A 24,097-nucleotide genomic window follows, 5' to 3' on the forward strand; every position below is an offset into this window, starting at 1 on the left:
TATGCTAGTTCTTCTAATATATATTCCCCTAGCCCACACCCAGCATTAGGTTTATTTAAGCAGTGATGTCGACTTAACATTTCAGGGTGCTATAATAATCATTTTCTTTACTGACCAGTTATACCTCAGTCTGTTAAATACCGACATTAAGAGACCTATGTTTGATTTTAAAATTTACTCTTGGAGAGAAATGCCAAGCCTGTAATCTTAAAAAACCATTTCATAGTATGGTTTAAATCCTGCCTGTACTATTTATTAGTTGTGCAGCCTTGGGGAAGTTACTTAACCTGTGTCTTAGTTTCTTCATCTGTAAAATGGGACTGACAGGATCACCCATCTGCTAGGGTTGTTTCAGGTGAAGTGCTTAGAATAGTGCCTGGCACACAGTAAGTATTCTGTATGAGGCCAACCACTTACCATTTCAGCATCAGTATTTATAGGTCCTCTCTTAGATATATTTCTTAGCTGATTTGGGTGAACTTTCAATTGTAGTTCTGATCCTTCCTTAGCTCAACAAATCCTTATGGTTTTGTCCCTAAGGAATACTTGGGAACATAAAAAAATGCTTTTGGTCAGTGTTCTTACTGATGGTCAAGGAAATTAATTAGAACATCTTAGCAATCTTCCAGGTTTCTATTTAGATTTAATTTACTCCCTTTTTTTGAAGGCAAAGCTAGTCTTCTCTAGTTAGAGTGAACTAAAATCACAGCTTGATGTCATTGCTCTGTTTTATTTTTTTTTTTTTAAAGCTAATGAGATTGTGATGTACTCCCTATAGAATATAGAATACGGTTCTGTTTTAAACAGACTATACAGTTTTGACACAGATTTTGACATAAGTGATTATGTATAAAATGCCTACTTGTCAAGTTTGGACAAGCTGTAATTGCTTATGTCCTAATTTTCAGGATTAAGATTTTTAAATAAACCTAACAGAAAATGGAATTATATTCAGTAAATCACCACCTTATCTCTTACTCAGAAATCTTCACTGGTTTGAGTCATTGGTCATCTAACTTGGAATTTTGCTCAACTACCTTTTATTCTGAACTTCTACAGGTTTTTAGTACCATGGAAAAGCCACATTCCACTGCTTTTCTTTAAATTAGCATATAGGGAAGTTTGTATGCCTGTCCTGGACCACTGACAAAGACCGTACTTGTGTTCTTGAAAAGCATGTAGTCAGTCCCTTGATTGATTGTACTTTTTTTGGCAGGGGGTGGGGGGATGGTTTGAGGGATGGGGATCTAGAATTGATTCTCTCTCTAAACCTTACCATCATAAAAATAGAACACTTAAGATTTATTTTTCATATGGTCAAATGGTATAAAACCTGTAATTGAAAGATTTCAAAATTTAAAATTGATTATTGTTATAGTTTTTAAGGACACAAATACATATTAAGCTTTTTTTTCTTTTCTTTTCAGCACTCACCTTTGCTCTGGGCACTCTTCTTGTATGTGTTTCTATATATCTCTATGGATTACCCAGACAAGACACTACATCCATCCAACAGGGAGAAATAGCTTCAAAAGAGAGAGTCGGTGGTGTGTGATTTCAGCCTCAAAAGCGATTCCTACCAAGACTAAACTGCATTAAACTAGAGCCTTAAGTCAATCCCAGAAGGTAGCTTAAACAAAAAACAATGTTAACTGTGTCATAAGAATTAGGAAGAAAACTATCTGAGTGAGTTGCTACAAAGATTTAATGTGGCCTGTTTTGGGTCAACCTGTTTTGTTTTAGAATGAAAGAATTTTATTATTGTACATATAATGTATATAAAAAGTATGGGGAGGTGTGTTAAAAAAAAAAATCATGTGAGGATGCAATATTCAAGTAACAAGGTTTGGGACAAGGTTAAGGGTTAAAGTGCCAAAGCCATTTCTGTACAAACTGTTTTCTTGTTCAGGTACCAGGGGAGAAGGACGACCCCTCCTTGTTCTCCAATTTGTGTACAGTATTTTCATCCCAGCAGCAAAGACTTAGCTCTTTTCTTACAAAAGACAGGCAAAACCAAGATAGGCTAGTTCAGAAACAAACTGAATGTGTAACTTCTCAAACTGAATCTATTTCATAATGCAGACAATGACCTCTAGGTGGTGAATGAGTACTCCTCTAAGTGCTGTATTTGTGCCATTCATTGTCTGGATTCATGTTTCTTTGCAGTTAGATCTACTTTTCTTCAAAAAATATTTCTAATGTCACTTTTGTACTTTTTTTTATAAAGTATGTTTAAAACTACTGGGCTGTCAATTTGTGAAATTTCAGTGTTTTTAAAAAAATTTTCTATAATGTTAGTGGGAAAATTCAGCAATAAATTTATTTATATGGAATCTATGAACACTTTTTTTTTTTTTTTTAAGATTTTATTTATTTATTTGAGACAGAATGAGAGACAGAGAGCATGAGAGGGAGGAGGGTCAGAGGGAGAAGCAGACTCCCTGCCGAGCAGGGAGCCCCATGCGGGACTCGATCCAGGGACTCCAGGATCATGACCTGAGCCGAAGGCAGTTGCTTAACCAACTGAGCCACCCAGGCGCCCTATGAACACTTTTTGTATTGTGATTATAACCATTAAGTTAAGATAATGCAAAATGTAAAAAAACCCGAAACATTAAATTTTTCATTTTTTCTATGTTGGAATTTTAGGGTTCTCTTGGCTAGCCTTCAGCAAAAACGAGCGTTTATAAGGACTACAATCAGGGCAGTAGGGCTCTAGGTTGTAGGAGATAATGTACGATCTTTTCAGGGAGCTGCTTTTGGAAAGACTGGGCTCTAACCATCCCTGTCCCCGTGTCATTTCACTCAAGATTCAAATACTGAGGTGGCTACCACAGATCTGGGAAGGGGAACATTTTTCCAGACAAGTAGAGAAGGATATAGGACATGAAAAACATGTCCCAATTGTACATTTTTATTCCATGGCTGGTTTGTGCTAAGGAAATGATACTTCAAGTAAAAATTAGTATTCTGGAAGCTAACGCATTTAAAATTGAGACTGCGTGGACGAGTCTTCTCTAGGACTAAGAAGGTGTACCATACTTGCCAATATAAAACTATGTTCATTCAACTAGAGAAGCTTTGGTTCATGCTAATTTGCTTCTCTATTCGTAAAAGTAGATTGTCAGTAATATTCAGAAGGCTTCTAGTAGCAACATTTAGGATAAATGATAGCAGTCTGAATGGAAATACTGGCAGATGAGGATAGCCGTACTGACTGAACAGACCACATCCCACTTAACCAAATCATACAAAATACCCTTGACCAATAGGCAGGTACATGAAAGAAATGGTTTGAGAAACTCCATTTCAAATTCTGGTTTAACTAATGGACTAATTTTTATAAAAAGATCCTAGTACAATATGTGTACAAGTAATTCCTTGTTATTCCAATCTATTCAGTTCCCAAGTTCATGCAGTAAGAGTTACCTGTACAGATCAATGGAAGATAAGCATGACATTTGTTCTCTGGGAGTGGCTGTCAGCTGTATAGGCAAAAAGGTTTAATTCTGGTCTCCCTAAATTGATTCAGAACTAGCCATTATTATAAGAAAATTGAAACTGCTTTTATCAATTTTATCTGATGCAAACATGAGGTAATCTCACTTATAAGAACAGTTTCTGGAAGAATGATGCAGTGAAAACCTCAAGCTGGAGCTTAAAATCTAATCTTTTATCCCCATTAGACTGCAGTGAATTTTAGAAGATTTGGGTTAGTTTTATAAAACTCTGTTTAGTAAGTACTTACTGACCAGCAGGGAACTCAAGTGATTTTTTTTTTAGATAAAGATTTAATAAGTTGAGAAATCACTTAGGCTTACTAAAACATAGATTCTGATACAGAATAACAGTTTAAATTCTAAACAAGGCATATAAGAATAGATAACTAGAATTCACTCGGTATTTAGAAAGCTATTTTAATTAGAAATTACATTCTACATACAGGTGTTATTCCAAGAAGTTTCATTCCATTGGCTAGGACAGAACGCACAGCTCTGAAAAGATGAAGTCTGGCCTATGAAATAAAACAAAGAATGATTAAATGTTCAGTTCAACAACAGGCTAACTATAAGTGAATAAAGAACATTTTTAAAAGTAATTCTAACTTTCTTCTAACTTAAAGTAGGAACAGTATCTCAGTGCCCCAGCGTTTGCTGTCGGCAAGGGAAGACAGATTCCTAGCATTCCTTATAATATGACTGTTACCCAAGAGCTGGGGAGTGGGAGTGACGGTATCATTATATCTGAAGTACAGCTCCAGATGAGGGGAACTCCTCACCTGAACACTTGATGTAGGAAGATGCGTTTCACAGTCCAGTGTTGGAAAGTCTATCAACACTGTTACAGTCCAATTCGAATTACCACCTGAGTCCGTAAGTACACTACTGTAGCCGAACCACAAGATGCTATTTTAGGAACATTTACAAGACTGCCTCAGTGACATTAATCGGAGGATGCAGAGATTACCCAGAAAACACTTAGCGTACGTACCCCAGCCACTTCGGGAGGACTGTTTCTTACAAGCAGTGTCTTGTGTGCCATAGCAGCAAGGTGACTGAAACGGGAAGAAGAAATGAAGACCAGTCGTCATTTCCTGTGGTAACACACAAGCTTGATATCTTACTCCCTCAACTTAAGGCTATCCAAGCCCAGAGCCAGTAAAGGATGTGTGCGACACTGAAGCTGAGACTTGAATTCACTGCTTTTCTGTAATAGGAAAAGTAAAACACATTCAACTAAAACTTTAGATTTGGGTCGTAATACCTCAAGTTCTTAAGATTATGATTTCACTGCTTCACAAAGATAGGGGATTCCTTTCTGAAGATTAGTTTTTCTCATTTAGGCTTCTTTTAGGATGAAAGCTATAACATGATCTGGACATCCCCCCTCTGTACGGTGAGGAGGCGGGGTAAGACTAGTTATTGGCCCACCGCACACACACTGGCCACTCTTCTCTAAAGTATCTTTTCTGATTAAGTAGAGCAGCAAATAGAACAATATGCTAGAGAAATGATGCTTCTGACATTGATTTCAATGATGAACTGACATTTAATTAGACTTTCTGGCTTCTTTATTTCTCTATGACTCAGAATTTAAAGGAAAAACATTTATTTAAATCTGGGGAAGACAGGTAAAAAGGATAATCAAGAGAACAGTACCAATAAATCTGATTTCAGTAAATCATGACTAAAAGCAAATATTTCCTTTCTTAAATAGATTTATGGAAAGATACAGTTGTTGCTCTAGAAGATACTCAACTTCTATTCAGAGTTTCTGAAACAGCTACTCTGAAATTCCTATTAAACTGATTTGCCTTCCAATTCATCCTCTACTCTCTAGCTGACTGATTTTTCTGTGTCGCTGTTTAGTCTTTTTTATGGACTCCACTGCCCTGAAAATAAGCTGAAATGCCTTAATACATGCAAAAAGGCCTTGACACACTCATTTTTCACCCCTCCCAGGGCCATGCTTGTAGTTCCATTAATGTAGCATGTTCTTGCTCCGCTCTGGGCTTTTTCTTCTTTTTCTGCCACCTTGCTTCTCCTGATTAATATCGACTCCTCTCCTCCGAGAAGCCCTCTTTCATCCATCAAGGCCGGGCTGAGTGCCCTAACACTGTCTCCTATGTCCACTCTATCCGAGCACGTATGTGCTGTTATGTAACTACCTGTGATGAAGCTGTTGTTTCCTATCACCAGACTGCAGTGACTGCACCTTATATCACTGAATGAATAAATGAACATTAATTGCTGATTTGCAAAGATGAAGCAAGAATTCCTATAACTTAAGGCATCTCATTTTTTAGGCCAAGGGATTTGTTTATAAGAAAACTTTAGAAGAAACAAAGGTTCTTTGTCAGGTCTGGTCTCTGATGTCTTTAATACCTGAAAACAGCAAGGTTATAAAGTACCTTAGAGTTAGAAGGTAACTGACAATGTGCCTGGGTTGAAGGTCCTGAGATGATCTACAAAGCACCTCGTCGAACCTAAAAGAAAGATGACAGGAACGGTTGGCGAGGGAAGACTGCACATATTACACTAAGCTAAGATGTTAAGATCTTGGATGTAAGGTTGACTGGACAGCATTACGAGTAGAAGGTATAGGGGTGCCTGGGTGGCTCATTCGGTTGAGCATCTGACTCTCGAGGTTTCAGCTTAGGTTGTGATCCTGGGGTCGTGAGACTGAGCCCTGCATCAGGTTCCTTGCCCAGCGTGGAGCCTGTTTAAGTTTCTCTCTCTTTCTCCCTCTGCCCCTACCGTGCTCTTGCTCTCTCTAAAAAAAAAGCGTAGAGGGGCGCCTGGGTGGCTCAGTCGTTAAGCGTCTGCCTTCGGCTCAGGTCATGACCCCAGGGTCCTGGGATCGAGCTCCACATCGGGCTCCCTGCTTGGGGGGAAGCCTGCTTCTCCCTCTCCCACTTCCCCTGCTTGTGTTCCCTCTCTCGCTGTCTCTCTGTCAAATAAATAAATAAAATCTTTAAAAAAAAAAAAAAAAGAGTAGAATATGAAAAAAGACCTTGTGTGCATTTTAAGGTAAAGGCACATTTTTCTTTCTTACAAATTCCTTGATGGCAGGTACTCTCTAAATCATTTTGATATCCCTTAGGCCTAGCCCGGAACAAGGACTCAGGCTGTTAAACTGAATGTAAAAAGCCTATAGCCATGTTTAGGACCATAATCTAGAAACTAGCAAACAGAGTCTACCTTCAATACCAAGAAAACCAGGTTGGCTTATTTTTTCTGACAAATTAGTCAAATGTGAGAAAACGGACTCCTCTGATCCCAGGAAAGAGCCACTGACCACTGTGTGGCAATCGGAGAAAACTGCCTTAACTACCCACATCCTTTCCAGAGACTACTATCTCCTGTCAAGTCCGGCTTTGCCACCAATGCTTGTGAGAGCTCAAAGGTGTGGTCCCTTGCCCAGTGTCAGGGCATCAAGGAGATGTCGGAGACTGTGAATGGAAACCATGAGGCAGAGGAAGGACTTAACGGTTTCACGGAAGCTGCACACAGACAGCGGTTCTCCTTCACTTACCAAAGAGGGTGAGGAGAAGATCTTTTCCAAAACGAAAAGTTGATGCTTTTACCAGGTTTCCATTCTCAGACCACGACCCAGAGGACGTCAGGCATCTGTACTGATGCAGCAGTGATATTTTTAAGTCCCAAGGACTGACCTTAACTGTGTCCTCTTTTGTCCGCCTTCAAAGGGCAGGTAATCCCTTTCTGGCCAGACCTTCGGGAAAGTGCTGTCTGGTGGCAGGAGCCAGCTGCTGGCTTGTTCACTCCAGTGGTCAGCAAACCATCAACAGTCATTTCACTAAGCAGGTGCAGACTCAATACGACTAGAAAACCATACCTGAGAAGATGCTGGAGAATGGAAATAGACTGTGGATCTTGTAAGCAAGCAGTGTTGAAATCATTCAGATAACCACATCCAAAAGTCTCTTCCAAACTGTTATCAAAAGTTTAAAAACAACAAGGGATTAAACAAGTCATCCAACGACACATAATTGCAAGTTTGTCACAACGCCTCAATTTTTCCCAACTCTGTTTCTTCCTCTGAAAATGGGAGTATATTCTTTGGCAGCGTTATTCTGAGTCCTGAATAAGGTAATGTACATAAAAGCACTTCTTACAGAGATGCTCAATAAACATTTGAAAAACCAAACCTAACAGGTGGCCCACTGTCCTTCTAACTAGTTTTGGATATGAGATATTGGAGAAGCCTAGCAAACAGGACCTTTGGTCTTCAGAGCACACCAGCCCCGCCCACGCTGGGAAGGAGAGAGGGGCTCGGCGTTTCCAGCAGACGCCCCTCACCTGTGGAGGCGGGCATGCGTGTACTGCAGGAAGACTCCTGTGTCCCCACGACTCTGGAAAACACGATCCCAGCTGAACTGATAGTCAGATAAGAGTAAACCTTTGAAGTCCTAGAATGACAAGAGTACATTTTTAGCACTGGGGTTTGTTCTAGTACCAAACAAAAGGGTCTCACAGGCGGCAGTCTTAACAGACCTGAATAATGAGTGCGGCGAGCCCGACCCTCTCTGCAGTCTGCTGTGGGTTCTCCAGTTCTTTGGTAGCTGGAACAGACAAAGGCAGCTATCTTTAACTTACATGAAACTGTACAGAATCAGCGATTCTGGTAACATCTGCCAAAAATGTATGCTGCCAGTAAGAAGAACAAACAGGTTCACAGTGGGCAATTTACTTTCCTAATTTGGGCTAATTTACCTTGGATAAAGACACTCCCTTGCCTACATTAAAAGGAAAGAAACACAAATTCACCTTTCTCATAAATATCCCTTATGAGACATTAGCTTAAAACTGGTACTTACTTTTCCAAGGTTAAACAAAGCCATGAGTACTTGTGACCTGTTTCCTATAACGTAACATGGGAATTTCACATAACCACTCCAAGAGTGGAATGACAACGCTGAAGCTGTCCATGAAAAGAGGCCTAGGGTCGTATCAATTCAGATTATTGAACTGAATGACACCAAGCAGCAAGTCTAAAACCTCTGGCACCTCTAATTAGTGCGAGCTATTTTTGACAAGGTTAGTGAAAATGAAGAGAGAGATGGTCAAAATCAATCGCGCTGCACAGAAGTCCCGCAAAACATCCAAGTGGCACATAAGTTATGACTGTAACAACAGTAAAGTGAATTCACTCTTAATAGAAGCCATGTTCTGTAGCATCCTCGACCGAATCTCATTTAGAACATCTTCCAGAAAAGTAACATTTCCTCTTCGAGTCTTCATTCCCTGCACCACTCCAAAGGGCACGTGCTGGCACCTGAAATGGAAGAGAAAAGAACAGATGATCAAAGCATACGATAATACCCTTTCACAGAGTAGTCTGAACTTCAACTCTCTTAGAGGGACTTTTCAAAATTAATCAACTGAAATAGGATGTGATTTGTTATATGCCACAAGAGATGTTAAACACACAGCTTCATTTTACAGAGATAATCACTACGATGTGATTAAATTACTAGTTGCCTTTGTGGAAAAAAAAGGAGGGATTAAGAATTTTGGAAATCAAGCCACTGAGAGCAGATGTCTAATAAAGACACATTTGTTAAATGTTTGTAAGTTAGAAATGAGTATCACCAGGACATAAGTCAATGTAAAAAACAAACCTGCTTCTACACTGATACCTTGAAATATATAAGTGAAATCTGAATGACGACCTTTAACAACTTGGTATATTTTGGGACTTGGCTGACCTAACAAATCCTTAATGATCTTGAACAGACAGTTACGAACCATGTAGACATTACCTTTCTGCCCAGTCATATCCCATGATCTGCAGCATTTGGAACACCTGCTGAAAATGCTTTTTTTGCCCTTTATCTGTCTTGGGAAAAAAAAATGTATTTAAAATAACAATGATAAGTTAACCTACAAAAATAGGTGGGGCATAAATCAAAATATTTGAGTTTTGACACACTAGAGTCATTGTCAACTGATGTATTTTAAATAAGTACACAAAGAAGATGCCAGTAGAAGGTCTAAGCTGAGTGAGAAGAAAGTAAAAGCTGCAGCACTCCACTGAGTCAAGAGGAAATAGGAACTTTAATCTCCTGAGTATTCTATTTAAATTCTTTCTCCTTCAGCTATCATGACCTTTATCTCCAAGGACAAAGCTCAGCTCTAATAAGATATTTAATGGCAACTTCTTTTCTGAGGGGAAAGGGAAGTTGCACATGGAGAGGAAGGAAAGGGGAGAGACCAGAATAACCCTTAGCAATAAAAGGGACAAACTACTGATGCACACCACAGCTTGGGTGGATCTCAAAAGGCATTCATTATGCTGAGTGAAAAAAGCCAATCTCAAAAGATTACCTACTGTGATTCCATTTATATAACATTTTCAAAGTGACAACACTGTCGTGATGGAGAACAGAGCAATGGTTGCCAGGGGTTAGGGTAGGGGGTAAAGGGTAATTATTAAGTGGTTGCCAAAAGGGAGTTTGTTTCATGATGGAACAGCTGTCTATTCTGAATGTTGTGATGGTTATGTGATCTACATGTGATACAATTTCACAAGCCCCCTCCAACATATCTAGGCCCACACACAAGTAAATGTAAAAATTGGTGGAATTTCTTTTTTTAGAAGATTTTATTTATTTTAGTGAGGGAGAGAGAGAGAGAGTGTGTGTATGTGCAAGCGGGAGGAGGGGCAGAGGGAGAGAAAGTGGGAGAGAAGCGGCGGAGCCTGGTGCGGGGCTCAATCTCAGGACCTTGAGATCATGACCTGAGTGGGAATCAAGAGTCAGATGCTTAACTGACTGAGCCACCCAAGTGCCCCCAAATTGGTGGAATTTAACTAAGGTCTTTACCAATGTCAGTTTCCTAGTATAGACAAAGTACTATGGTTATGTAAGATATTATCTTTGGAGAAGGTTGAGTGAAGGGTCCATGGAAACTCTGTACTATTTTAAAACTTGTGAGTCTTAAATATTTAAAATAAAGTTATTTTTTAAAAAGTGCATTATGGTAACCTGTACATACTCATTTTACATAACCATTTTCCCGATTTGGGTAATTTTTTAAAAATTATGATGCAATGTGAATATTTTCACTTTTCAGTTTTGTTTTTCTTTTAACATAGTGGTTTCCACCTTAAACTTAAAACCGAATTCCTTTTATATTTTGACAAAATTATTTTTCCATAGTTTTTCAACATGGTATATAATTTCTATCTTTGTGGTTCTCATCAGGTAGAGATCGTAACCTTTTTTTTTATTGTGATTACTTACCACATAAATCATTGTATCAAAATTATACTTGTCCATTCGATCTATAGCAGCTGCAAGATCTCTGAAAAAAAAAAAAAAAGGCCATAGATTAAGAGTTACTAAGCAGATCTGGGTAAAAATTTGTTTTACCTATTTAAGAGTAATGAGGCTTTTCTAATTAAGAAGTCCTATTATACCCACTACCCATGATTCTATTATCCCAACACCATACTTTGATATGAAGTAATAGTAATAAAAATAGCTTTGGGAAAAGCAATAATAATAAAAGTACTGTGGAAGATTTAAAAAAACAAAATAAACTCTGGGAAAAGTAGTAGTAACTAACTAAAATAGCTCTAGGCAAAGTGTCTGTAGGTAAATGCTTAATGATTTGTTAATTAAGCCTCTACTGGGAAGAATCACCTAAGTGTCACTTTTCTGCAGTATACTTTCTTTTTTTTCTTAAAGAACATATTCAAAACACAGGCGATGTGGCAGCTACACTGGTATCTTTTAGCTACTCTTTCTTTTTTTTTTTTTTTAAGATTTTATTTATTTATTTGACAGAGAGAGACACAGTGAGAGAGGGAACACAAGCAGGGGGAGGGGGAGAGGGAGAAGCAGGCTTCCCGCCAAGCAGGGAGCCCGATGCGGGGCTCGACCCCAGGACCCCGAGATCATGACCTGAGCCGAAGGCGGACGCCCAGCGACTGAGCCACCCAGGCGCCCTTTTAGCTACTCTTCTATTAGCACCATCAAGGACTTTCAGAGTCTTCAATCAGTCATAAGCAATACCTTCTAAAGCACTGTAAAAGACCATGAAATCCCTTGACAAAAATTCAACTTTTTTCTCTGATTAAGTACGAAAGACTCAGTTTGCATCCAGTATGAATTAATGAAAAACAAACCATAAACTATGAAATTTCAGGTTGAAATTATGAAAATACTGAAATTTAAAATTAAAGCTATCTTTGGTTAACAATGTATGACGTGGGAAGATTTCAAAAGTTCCTAGATCTTTTGAAATGTTGGGGATCATCAAAATGTCTTTAGTCCCCATCTTGTGATCCTAATATAACATAGAGCATGCATTTGCAACAGAGGCAAAAGCTGGCTCTTAAAGAACAACAAAAATCTCACTTTTTTTTTTTTTTTAAGATTTATTTATTTTGAGAGAGAGAGCGTGCAAGCGGGGGGTGGGTGGGCAGAAAGATTGGGAGAGAGAGTCTTAAGCAGACTCCACACTGAGTGTGGAGCCAATGCAGGGCTCAATCTCATGACCCTGAGATCACGATCTGAGCCAAAACCAAGAGTCAGATGCTTAACTGACTGTGCCACCCAGGCGCCCCCAAATCTTACTCTCTTTATGTATAAAGCACATACATGCATACAATACATACAGATGTACAGGATATTTGTGATATTAAAATTTCATGAGGTGGGGAAGTAGGAAAAATAGGCTAAAAAAGTTCCTGACAGCAGGGCTACAATGAAAAATAAAAAAAAAAAAGGTTGTGAACACAAGTATAGATTATCCCCCAGATGAAGTCACAAATATACACCCCTATTGGATTTTTGGTTTGGGCCAAGGACAAAACAAAGAGAAGCCTTTTGGTCCAATGAAATAAAAAAGGAGAATATAAAAAAAGCTCTAGGGGCACCTGGGTGGCTCAGTTGTTAAGCGTCTGCCTTCGGCTCAGGTCATGATCCCAGGGTCCTGGGATCGAGCCCCGCATTTGGCTCAGGTCATGATCCCAGGGTCCTGGGATCGAGCCCTGCATCGGGTACCCTGCTCTGCCAGAGGCCTGCTTCTCCTTCTCCCACTCCCCCTGCTTGTGTTCCCTCTCTCGCTGTGTCTCTTTCTGTGTCAAATAAATAAATAAAATCTTTAAAAAAAAAAAGAAAAAGAAAGAAAAAAAGCTCTAGGCTGAGTTTGTAGAACCTGAATTTGAAAGCAGGAAGGAATGCCAGGTCATTTACTTCAGGCCTCTTATTTCAAAGTAGGGACCCACGGCCCAGGGAGGGTAAGTGGTAGTTGTGGTCTCAGAACAAAACTCTAGGTCTCCAGCCTCACCCTGTGCTCTTGTCAGTGTTCTCCTGCACTTTTGTCTGTTCTAACAACTCCTTTCATTCACATCCATATATATAGATGTATTCTATAAGGAACCCACTGAAAAGGCAGAAACTAAAGTTAGAGGTGAAAAATCAAACATAAGTGGCAAAAAACACAATTATTCTCCCAAAGAGAAAAGACAAAGTATAGGTATTAAGGTAAATACACAGAAAAATCTAGACCTAATGAATGTTAGCCCAAGACAGATAACTGCATCAGGACAGCTGTAATCATTAGGATGTGGAGTGTCTGATCTGAGTATAAACATTTCTTAATAGCCACTGCTCAAGGGTTTCTTTAGGTAATCTGTCCAGCAATAATTGGTTGGCACAAAATATTTTTCTACTATTATTTTTTAATCTAGAAAAGGAAATGTACTTCTTATATACATAGGTTCTTCTCACTTCCTAACTCCAATTGTATGGAATTGATAAAGGGAAATGCCAAAAAGTAGAGAAAGTAGGGATCAATTTTCTAAGGCACAGGAAGAGAATCAGGTGGTTATATAAAGCTGTTTGGAACAAATGACGGTAGTTAACAAGAACAGTAAATATCATTTCTTTAACTATGCTATAAAAGTGGGTTTATGATCCAGTATAAAACTCCAGCCTGGAAGACACTACAGCCTTTTGCCAACAGAGCCTGAGTATAGCCGTGTTGGCTTGTGTGCTTTTTTTTTTTTTTTTTTTAAGATTTTATTTATTTGCCAGAGAGAGAGCGCGCACAAGCAGAGGGAGTGGCAGACAGAGGGAAAAGCAGGCTCCCTGCTGAGCAGGGAGCCAGTTACGGGACTCGATCCCAGGACCCTGGGATCATGATCTGAGCCGAAGGCAGCCCCAGCTTGTGTGCCTTTTTTATGGTCCTATCTTCTCCTTCCTATTGGCTTTGTCCCAGATATAAGTGTGCTTGATAAATCCAGTTCTTACTGATTAACAGAGACCGTTCCTTTCCATAGGGGTCAGTCATGGAGAAAGATTAAAAAAAAAGGCAACACGGCCTACTTCTCCCTTGGCCAGTTTTATCAGTCAGAATGAGGACTGATACTTATGTGCATGTAAGATGGTCTTGACAGAGAGAGGACACCACTGAGCCACTACGACCACCTTCTAGTATACATTTCCTGCCAATGTACAATTGGAAAGTATTTATAGTTACTATGTGGTACCTCAGTTTTACAGTTTGTAGAACAATGTATTCAATAAGCTGTGGAAATCCTATAATGTTTAACTAATTGTAAATAGTTTTTTCAGTCACTTTTCTGATGATATCAAAACTTTCCAGGAACTATAACTGGCAATAAACAGAAACCCAATAAATACATTTTGAAGTGATGATAGCAAGAGATTTAGAAAGTAGGACTGGGTAACAGCTTTGAGGATAAAATGATTGTTTTAGCACTGATCCTACAACAAAGAACATGAAGTCATATGCATTCTGATGTTGAACTTCATACTGGATACAAACCTGGTTGCATAGAGAGAAGTGCCATCGCCTCGCATTACAGTACAAATTAAGGAGGGGTCACCATTCCCAGAAAGATCCACTATAGCTGTTCCTTTTCTACAAGTACAAAAAAGGTAACTCTGAAGAAACAGAATAAATTAAGACCTTTAAAAGGACAGTATCTATAACATTATCTTTGGCAAACCAGAAGTTACTTTTTATTACATAAGTAACAGTAAGCAGTATCACCAACAACGAAGAAAAACACGAAGGAATCTAACCATGAATCTATTAAGAGTGGGTAGGTATGATATAATTAATATTTGGTTATCCTGTCTTTCTAAACTCTGTAGCTCTGGATAAGGTACTTAGGTCAGTCTTTAACATTCACAGTTGAAAAATGAGATTTCAACCGCAGTTTAACCATGAAACATCATATTCTTCTAATCAAATTATAGCATTCAATATTGGGCTAATTTTTAACATGCCAAAAAATACTCTTGAGTAATAAACCATGGAATTTTGTTACTGTCTTCCCTGTCTTTCAAAAATTAGAATCTGTATATGGCAATCTAAGAATTTGCCTTAGGGACATTACTGAGGATGTTATGAACCACATTCTCCATGTCTTCCTCATAAAGATGATGAGAGAAAGTACTCTTTGGTAGTATAAAAACTGGCACTTCTAAGCAACTGGTTTGCTTCTATATTACAGATGCCTGGGCTCCTATGACTGGTACTATTTTGTTTGGCTGACAGGAAGCTCAAAGCTAAATTAGAAATCTAGCTTAAGTAAGGGAACAGCATCCCAATATACGACATGCCATTATCATTCCTGATTCCGTATTAGTTTTTCTGCCCCTGCTTCCTGTTTTCTTCATTTTATTCTTTCAAAAGTTTGTATTATACTTATTTACATAAGGCCCCTTAAATCCATTTTGAACAGGATACGGTTTTTTAAAAAGGCAGGGCTGAGTAAGAAGATGCGAGTTCTTTCCTTTTTCCAGTTCTATCGTTATCAGCTTGTGTGACAGCAGGCCGGTCTTTTGTACTTTCTGTGCTTCAGTTTCTGCACTGTGAAGAGCAGATATTTCTTCCAGCCTTACCAGGATTTTCTCATGGCAGAATACTATATGTAGAAAAGTACTCTGAACAGCAAAAAGCACTACAAAAAATGCCAGGAAGGCTGCACACCACATTCTGTTGTCCTGAGAAACGACACCAATACCAATTTTTTCAAGGAAGAAATAACTTCACTAAAGAATAGTAACCCAACCGTACACTGTTTTCTGCAGGAGTCCTTTACTGTCCAGCAACTTTAAGACTTCTTGAGATTTTTCACGATAAAATGATTCTCCGGAGTATTCATCAAAGTGTACTCCTAGACGCTAAAAGGGTTCAAAAACAAAGTTACAAGACAAGATAGGATACTCTACAGTCTGTCACACAGATGGGGAAAATAAGAATTATATCAAGTCACTCTTCTGCATCAAACCTTCTAATAACTCCTCCCACACCAGTCAAGTCCTCACAATAGCACTGTGTTGTCCAATACGGCAGTTGCTTGGCCCACGTGGCTATTCAAATTAAATAAAACTGAAAATTTAGTCTCTTAGGAACACTACTCACGCTTCAAGTGCTCAACAGCCACCCAAGGCTAGTGGCGACCATGCTGGACAGCACATCACAGAACAGGTCTATCACAGCAAGAAGCCGAACTGGACAGCCCTGGAGACAATGTCCCACATCATGCCCCACCCTACAACCTCTTCAAGCTCCTCTCCTTCTGCTTTTCGTCCCGCTTCCTTACTCCAGCTGCGTGGATTTCTTTGACAAAACTCTTTTCATTCCACCCACAGACAACATACTCCGTCTCCCCTCCCCTGCTTCATTTTTCTCCACAGCATCATTACCCCCTAACAGACGGTATATGTTCTTCTTGAATTCCCATTGTCTTTAATTTGGTTAATTCGCTCTCTGCCTCCATGCTGGACTGTAAAGTCCATGACAGAAGGACTTATATTTTCTTTATTCACTGTTGTATTTTTCCCACCCCCTAAAATGGTTATTAAATGAACAAATTTATATGTATCACATACAAGCCTAAGAAAGTGAAAGGGGAAAAAAAAGATTAAGAAAAAGTGACGGAATGAACAGAAGAGAGAAAAGGGAAGCCAGACTGAAACAAAGACCAGAATGCCACCTGATATTTGCCTGTGAAGTTCACAGGATTTTTTTGAAGCTCTAACTTCCAGCCCAAAGAATAGTATTTGAGTCCTAATTTTCAACTGAATGACAAATCTAGTTTTAAAACACGAGCTTCAGAAGGACGTTCACGTGGCGCCTGGCTGGCTGTCAGTAGAGCATATGGCTCTTGATCTCAGGGTTGTGTGTTCAAGCCCCACGTTGGGGGTGGAGCCTATTTAAAAAAAAAGAAGCGGAAGAGCACGGGACTCTTGATCTTGGGGTTTTGAGCTTAAGCCCCACGTTGGGTGTAGAGATTACTTAAAAAAAAAAAAAAAAAAAAAGAAGCAACTTCACTACTCGGTAGTATCGTCAAGAGCTGCACCCATCACAGGAGAGCAGGAGAGTAGGTGGGCACCTTGTAAATCCGCATGTATTCTTCTATGCTGAGGTCCCGAAATTTCTGCCACAGTGCAAGGGCTTGCGTGTCACCCAGTTCCAATCGCTGGAAGAACTCATGTGCTGATTTTGCTATATTTTTATCATCTGCTGCTTCTTTATTAACTTGTACATAAACCTAAGAGCACAACAGTACATTAAATGAAGTACATTAGTCACTGTTACCTTCAATGGAAGAAAACAAAACACAATCATGAGAATTTTCATTTAAAGATTAGCCAACCACCCTTATCAGAGTGTAACCTTTTTTTTTTTCTTTTGCCATAGGCCTTTACTGAACCCGAGAGACCCCTTCTCAAAATAAATGCATAAAGTAAAATACATATGCTTATAAAGGAAATAATACATTGAAATAGTTATCCAATTACTTTTTTAAAGTGTGATGAAGTACTGGAAGAAAATGCTAAATTTCTGATAGAGGTTAGGGAAAATAAAATGTGTAATTTTTTTCTTCCCTTCCAAGTTCACAGACTCTTAGGTTAAGAATGCCTGGGTTAGATTAAGCTAGCATTTTTTTTTTTTTAATAAAAAGGCAAATTATTATTGCTGCAACTTCTCTGAGAAAAGGTCAAAGAAAGTAGAATGGTTTAATCTGGCTAAGACAAGGCCAAAGACTGATCCGGCAGTTGATTTAAGAAAGATTTTTATTTATTTATTTATTTTAAAGATTTTATTTATTTATTTGACAGAGAGAGACATGGCGGGAGAGGGAACACAAGCAGGGGGAGTGGGAGAGGGAGAAGCAGGCTTCCCGTGGAGCAGGGAGCCTGATGCGGGGCTCAGTCCCAGGACCCTGGGATCATGACCTGAGCTGAAGGCAGACGCTTAACGACTGAGCCACCGAAGCGCCCCTAAGAAAGATTTTTAAAACTGTTCTCTAAATCTGCAGAAAACTAGTAAAATAGGTGATCTAGGAAGACCTTTGGATAGCTGGCTTACTTACACTCCCACTTAGGCTCCTGAGAACTGTGTGGACCACTTACTTCTGGGGTGTTTTTGCATCATCTGTCTTGGCTAACAGGAATGGAGTTAGACTGCTTATTAAGGGCTCTTCCATTTCTATCTGTGTTCACAATTTCATTAATAGTATTCCAGTCTCCAAAATGCAAGGTTAATAAATGATATTGTAACATATACTTTGCACCTCAAGTAGTTCTAAAGTTACGCATATAGACAATAAAGATTTTACTTCTAGGGGTGCCTGGGTGGCTTGGTCGGCTAGGGGTCCAACTCTTGATTTTGACTCAGGTATTGGTCTCAGGGTTGTGAGATGGAGCCCTGTGTCAGGCTCTGCGCTGGGTGTGGAGCCTGCTTAAGATCATCTCTCTCCCTCCCTTTCCCTCTCAAAAAAAAAGAAAAAAAAAGATTTTATTTCACTTACAGGATGAAACATGAATGATAAATTTACTCCCCTCATATTTTTTCCAGAAAGCTATGAAGGTAGCATAAAAGTAATAAAAATTGGCAAATAAATTACCAAAGAAATATGAGGCATCTAAACTGTTATAGTAATAACATCAAAATATCAATGGCAGATAAAGTGATCTTACTGCTGGAGAGTACACTGGGACAATCGTAATGTGGCTCATCCCCACTAGATACTACCAACAAAAGGAACAGGGCATTAAACATCTATGTCAAGGTCAAAATCTTACCTTTCATAGATGGCTTGTGTTAATTAGTGGAATGGCAGAATTAAATGAATAAATATTCCCCCCAAAAGTTAAAGCTACCTAATTTTATTTTTCCTCTTTAAAGCACATTGTGCAGAAAAGAGTTAATGTAGCAGACCTGAGACTGCTATCCTTAAAATCTGTTCGCAAGGTTAACCCTTGGCTGGCATCTGGGAACTTGGATTTGGGAAATGTTCCCACCAACCTGATAGGAGTAGGTCACTGTGCTTAAACTATGAAAACAATATAGTTTATGCTAAATACTTGCTTTCCTTCTGGGAGTTTGGCATTTTGGAACGCGCTAAGCAGAGGGTGCCTACATGATCAAACTCCAATAGAAACTTTGGCATGGAGCATCTGATGAGTTCCCCCGGCAGACAACATTTCATGCATACTGTCCCAGTTTGTTGCAGGAGGACCTGCGTGTACCCTTTGTGACTCCACTAGGAACACACTCTTGGATGCTTGGACCTGGTTTCCAACAGACTTCACCACATGTGCCTTTCCCTTTACTGATGTTGCTTTGCATCCTTTTGCTGTAATAAACCACAGCTGTGAGTACAACTATACATGGAGTCCTGTGAGTCCTCTTAATGAGTTACCAAACTTGGCGGTGGTCTTCGGAGACCAGACACACATATCAAAGAAAATTAATTTCCATGTGTTCCTATGAAATAAGTCCAGAATAAGTTAGAAACAGAAGATGATGATTTTGGTAAGGTGTAGGAAAACAGAGAGAGTCACTGTAAGATAGTAAACTGCAGACCTCTTGACTTTTGAATGACCTATTTATCCACTGACAACTGCTCAAACAGTCCAGCCTATAGGAATAAAGGCATACATGGGTCTCTAAATGATTTGTGGTTCAAAATCTCTCTCACACACCCACCCACCCACCCACCCATCACACACTCATGTCCACACACCATTTATAAGTAAACATACACAAAATATCCTTATTTTCAGAAAAGGCTTTTTTTTTTAATTTAGGACTCTAAGCTCAGATAGGCAACATTTAAAAATCTAATATGCATGTGAACTACTGATAAGAGTATTTTTAGAAAAAACTTCACCAGAATCTTTTCCCTTTCTTAAAACTTAAAATAGAAATAATTAAAACAAAATAAACAAAACCAAACCCTTACTAATACTTGAAGAATCTTGGCATTTCAGCAATTTGTAGTTATAAACCAAACATTACTGAAAATCAACTGACACTATCAAGCAGAACAATAGAAGAGCCTTAATTAGCACTTAACAATCTGCCTGTAAATGCACAAGAGAAAACTATAATTATTAACATTCATCACCATTTTAGAAAAGAAATGCATTTTCCTTCACAAAATAAATACTATGTGCTTCTGAAATTATACAGTTTTAAATTTAGTTACCACAAATGTTTTATGCTTAGAAAGTATGCATTTTGAAGACAGCTTCCTTTTGAGGCTAGATCTAGACACAAAAGGAATAAAAAGGAAATTTTAAGTTTGGATTTAATAGTAAGAATGTGGCTTAAGCAAAATGTTCTGGATGGACGTATTTTTTCTTTTAGTTACCAGAATGCAAAAGTGAGCTTACTTCCATTACGGAATAAACTAAATGTTTAAGACTTTAAAGGCGGGCGCCTGGGTGGGTCAGTTGGTTAAGCGACTGCCTTCAGCTCAGGTCATGATCCTGGAGTCCCGGGATCGAGTCCCGCATCAGGCTCCCTGCTTGGCAGGGAGTCTGCTTCTCCCTCTGACCCTCCTCCCTCTCATGCTCTCTGTCTCTCATTCTCTCTCTCTCTCAAATAAATAAATAAAATCTTAAAAAAAAAAAAGACTTTAAAGGCATATTAACCTATTCACTATTTCTAAATACTGGTATTCCCAAAAAGCTCATGACATTTTATTTCTAATTTAACTGATTAAGATAATTACAGTCAGCTCTAGAGATCATCTGTCCATATGTAAAGAAGTAAGTGCAAAAATAAAAATAGTATATAATGCCCTCTTTCTCTTAATCTCTTAAATTTGATTCTAGAATACCATTAGCAACATAGACACAGTTTAATTCTTTGGTACAGGGCTCTAACCCCAAACCTGGTTATTTTTGTCTTAAAACAGAGAATAACTGCTAAGAATGGCTAGCATTACTTAGATACTAAAGACATGGTTAACTGTATATTTGTCTTCTATCTTAAAATGCATTAAATTTTGATCTCATGTTTTAGAAAAAACATAATGAATGCATGATTGTAATTCAAACAAACAAGCTCATCGTTAGTTTAATATTGTTTCTTGATCAGAAATTTCTTATAGAACTGCTGGTTGAGATGAATTTCTAATGTTAAACTAAATATTAAAGAAATTCAAACAAATTAATATAGTTATAATTTAAAAGATCAATATATTGGTTAACAATAAAATCAGAACTTCCTAGATAAAAAAAATAGAAATGATTATCAAGTTTCTCCTCATCAGTATATCATTACCACATATAATTAGCATTTTACTGTCTATTCATCTTCTTTCAATATTTGGAATCTATTTTTATTCTATGTTTATAATAATATCCATGATATCTTATCCCTTTATTCAAGGGTGATAATGATTAACTTCTCGTATATATTTATTAGATAATACTACAGTGTTATACACTTCTCATGCTGAAAAAAAGCTTTTTGCACATTTCAATGGGTTTGATAATTCCTGAGCTATTAACATGTACTCTGGCCTTGCGCAGTATTCCCATCCTTGTTCTAAGAACGCTCAGAGGACAATGGACGTTGTAGTAACCCTCAGAAGTATAGGGTTTAGGTAGAAAGGCTAGTGACTTTGGGGAAGACGGTCAAGAGCAATGTAAAGCAGAAAAGCTGCTAAGAGAGAGGAAAGGAGAATTGCTTAGATTGAGGAGGGGATGGGGAAACATTCCCAGGAAAAACAAAAGCTGGGTAGTCGCTGGGGTGGTAGTGGGCCCTCTGAGGGAAATGGTTTGCGGTATCCCTACATAGGGAGACTGATTTCTAGGCCTATGGAACTGGGCCACAGAAAGATCTCCCACATGAACTTGGTCATACAAGCAGAGTTATATGCCTCCAGGTCATTATGTAGCCTTGGATACTGGGCACATCAGTCAAGACCAATGTGGACGAAGTCAAGGAAAGGCCTCCATGCCCATCCATTAGAGCCTGGGCAACTCTGTGTGATTTGGGAGATGAGAAATCCTTAACAATGACTTAAGTTGACTCTTAAAACCACTCTCAAAAGTATGGCTGGGTTCAGATTTAATTAGGCTTATAATTTAAGAGCTATTTCTTGCATATGAGTATTATAATGAGTAAAATACACACCAACTGTAACAGTCACTTTCTCTGAAGAAAAGTAACATGACCTAACCAAGTCTTGAATTCAAGTCTTTATAAAATAAAAATTTCTAACCGCATAAATAATCCCATATAGGTCTAGAATTGATTTAGTCTTGAATTATTTTAAGTTTGAGAAATTTTTGAGAATCTTAAGCTAGGAAAAACATGGTCTCTTGAGGAATAGATACTATTCCACATTTAAAAAAAACGAGAGCAAGTAAATATTGTCATTCATGAATTTGGTGTTTTGATCTTGCCCTATTTTCTACTCACTTTTTTTTTTTGCTACAGAAATAGGGAAACTCAGGGTCAAACTTCTAATATATTGCTACCTAGTAATATATTATCCTCTGACTTTCTATGTCTTTTTATTAAATGCCCATCACTATAATTACCTCAAATCATTTTAGAAAGGAGAAGGGTAAAAATAATAAATGCTTTTGGGGTCATTATGAACTTAAGAGAAAATTTATACTATTGTGTTAATATATCACGTTACCTTTATAAATGTCAGTGTTAGGGTACAGTGCTAATGCATACTTTATTGACATAATATTTATCTCTATGAGAGGCTGCTCATATTTTAGAGGCACTTCTATGGTTATCAAAATTCATATTAATAAGCAACATGCAATGAGTCAAGTTCGAAAACCTTCTGTAGCAAAAAAAAAAAGGGGGGGCCGGATTATACATCCTTAAAACAGTGTTAGATGTTATTAAGGTCCATTCAAGTATTTTTTTTTCCCCTTTTTTTGAGAGAGAGGGAGGGAGGGAAAGGGAGAATCTTAAGCAGGCTCCATGCCCAGCACAGAGCCTGATGTGGGGCTAGATCTCACAACCCAGAGATCATGACCTGAGCTGAAATCAAGAGTCGGATGCTTAACTGACTGAGCCACCCAGGTGCCCCGAAGTTCATTTAAGTAGTAACCTAGGAAAAACCCTGAGAAATTACTTTTAAAAATTATCATTAAAACAGGTAAAAAAGTAAATGATGACATCCATATACTCAGGATTTAGATTTAACATTTGTTAACTTTTTACCATAAGAAATTACTTTTTGAAAGTGGAAAAGCTTTTTGATACATGTTCCAAAGCTTATTATATATGTTTTCCTTGAACCAATACTGTGAATTCTAAACAGCAAATATATTAAGTTACTTATTAGCCAATTCAGGGAGGACAGACTACTATAAAACCACTTTCTCCATTTCATGACAACAAAACAGAACAACTAAATAAAAGGTTTTACATGTTGACCAACAGAAGTCCCAAGCCCACACACAATACAGCCAGACATCATGGGAAAAGAATGACTATAGGTGCACAGAAAACCAGTAACTAAGCAAAGCAAAAAATGGAATGCTGTAGAGAAATGACTGTAGGTGTTAAATATTTTCATCACAGAAAAGAAATACTAAAACTATCCTATGATTTCTATATACAGAAACGGAGAAACGGAAACTGGTGGATACGGACTGTGGTACCATTCAGAGGGAGGCAGGCCACAAACTGCTACTGGATGGCCGGAGCCAAATTCAACAGATACACTGGAAGGTTGAAACTGCGACAAGTAAACTACCAACTGCGTTCCTGGTACAGCAATTTGAGGATGAAAAAAAGGGAAATGTTATGCAAGTGATTACAACCAACGTAAACGAAGGGCCAGAAAGGCATTCTATAACGCCAGTGGAGGGCAGGGCAGTGTGTACTGCTGGTGCTGGAACCCTGGGTCTGGCCCTTGGGTTCTTCGTCAGTACACTACATGATGAAGTTAGATTCTGGGAATGGTCACTAGTGTATCCTACAATCGTTAGTTCTTCCCTGGGGCTATACAACAGGTTTTATATCGTATAACTTCATGATTACAGCTTGAAGTCTGGACTTGTGATGCCTTTGGCTTTGGTTTTTTTCCACATTCCTTTGGCTATTCGGGGTCTTTTGTGGTTCCACACAAATTTTAGGATTGTTTGTTCCAGTTCTGTGAAAAAAAAGTTGATGGTACTTTGATAGGGATTGTGTACACCGAATGTGTAGGTTGCTCCAGGTAGCATAGACATTTTAACAATATTTGTTCTTCCAATCCACGAGCATGGAACGTTTTTCCTTTTCTTTGTGTCTTCCTCAATTTCTTTCAT

General features: G+C 38.4%; 2 protein-coding genes across 11 annotated transcripts in view; one reads left to right on the top strand and one right to left on the bottom strand.

Moving 5' to 3' along the window:
• The window catches only part of SLC35A1 (solute carrier family 35 member A1), a 57,074-nt gene that overhangs the window by 23,737 nt on the left and 9,240 nt on the right, over positions 1-24,097 (top strand). For 3 of the 7 annotated variants that reach the window (XM_064597856.1, XM_064597855.1, XM_064597854.1), the window contains one exon: positions 23,407-24,058. In XM_064597856.1, the coding sequence (XP_064453926.1) occupies positions 23,407-23,816 (410 nt within the window). In that variant the 3' untranslated portion in view covers positions 23,817-24,058. Of the gene's footprint in view, positions 1-1,427; positions 9,358-23,406; positions 24,079-24,097 lie in introns of those variants that run through there. The other 4 variants (XM_064597851.1, XM_045867210.3, XM_064597853.1 and 1 more) reach the window with 4 other exon arrangements.
• The window catches only part of RARS2 (arginyl-tRNA synthetase 2, mitochondrial), a 60,097-nt gene continuing 39,767 nt past the window's right edge, over positions 3,768-24,097 (bottom strand). For all 4 annotated transcript variants that reach the window (XM_045867215.3, XM_045867214.3, XM_064597849.1 and 1 more), the window contains 12 exons: positions 16,903-17,061; positions 15,582-15,688; positions 14,322-14,417; positions 10,766-10,826; positions 9,284-9,360; positions 8,672-8,796; positions 8,016-8,083; positions 7,821-7,930; positions 7,357-7,452; positions 5,912-5,986; positions 4,492-4,555; positions 3,768-4,015 (listed from right to left, as the gene is read on the bottom strand). In XM_045867215.3, coding sequence (XP_045723171.1) covers positions 3,929-4,015; positions 4,492-4,555; positions 5,912-5,986; positions 7,357-7,452; positions 7,821-7,930; positions 8,016-8,083; positions 8,672-8,796; positions 9,284-9,360; positions 10,766-10,826; positions 14,322-14,417; positions 15,582-15,688; positions 16,903-17,061 — 1,125 coding nt within the window. In that variant the 3' untranslated portion in view covers positions 3,768-3,928. The remainder of the gene's footprint in view (positions 4,016-4,491; positions 4,556-5,911; positions 5,987-7,356; positions 7,453-7,820; positions 7,931-8,015; positions 8,084-8,671; positions 8,797-9,283; positions 9,361-10,765; positions 10,827-14,321; positions 14,418-15,581; positions 15,689-16,902; positions 17,062-24,097) is intronic.

Source organism: Mirounga angustirostris, unplaced genomic scaffold, assembly GCF_029215605.1.
Source record: "Mirounga angustirostris isolate CCGP_5_RB_7025 unplaced genomic scaffold, mMirAng1.0.hap1 SCAF_8, whole genome shotgun sequence".
Taxonomy (NCBI): Eukaryota; Metazoa; Chordata; class Mammalia; order Carnivora; family Phocidae; genus Mirounga; species Mirounga angustirostris.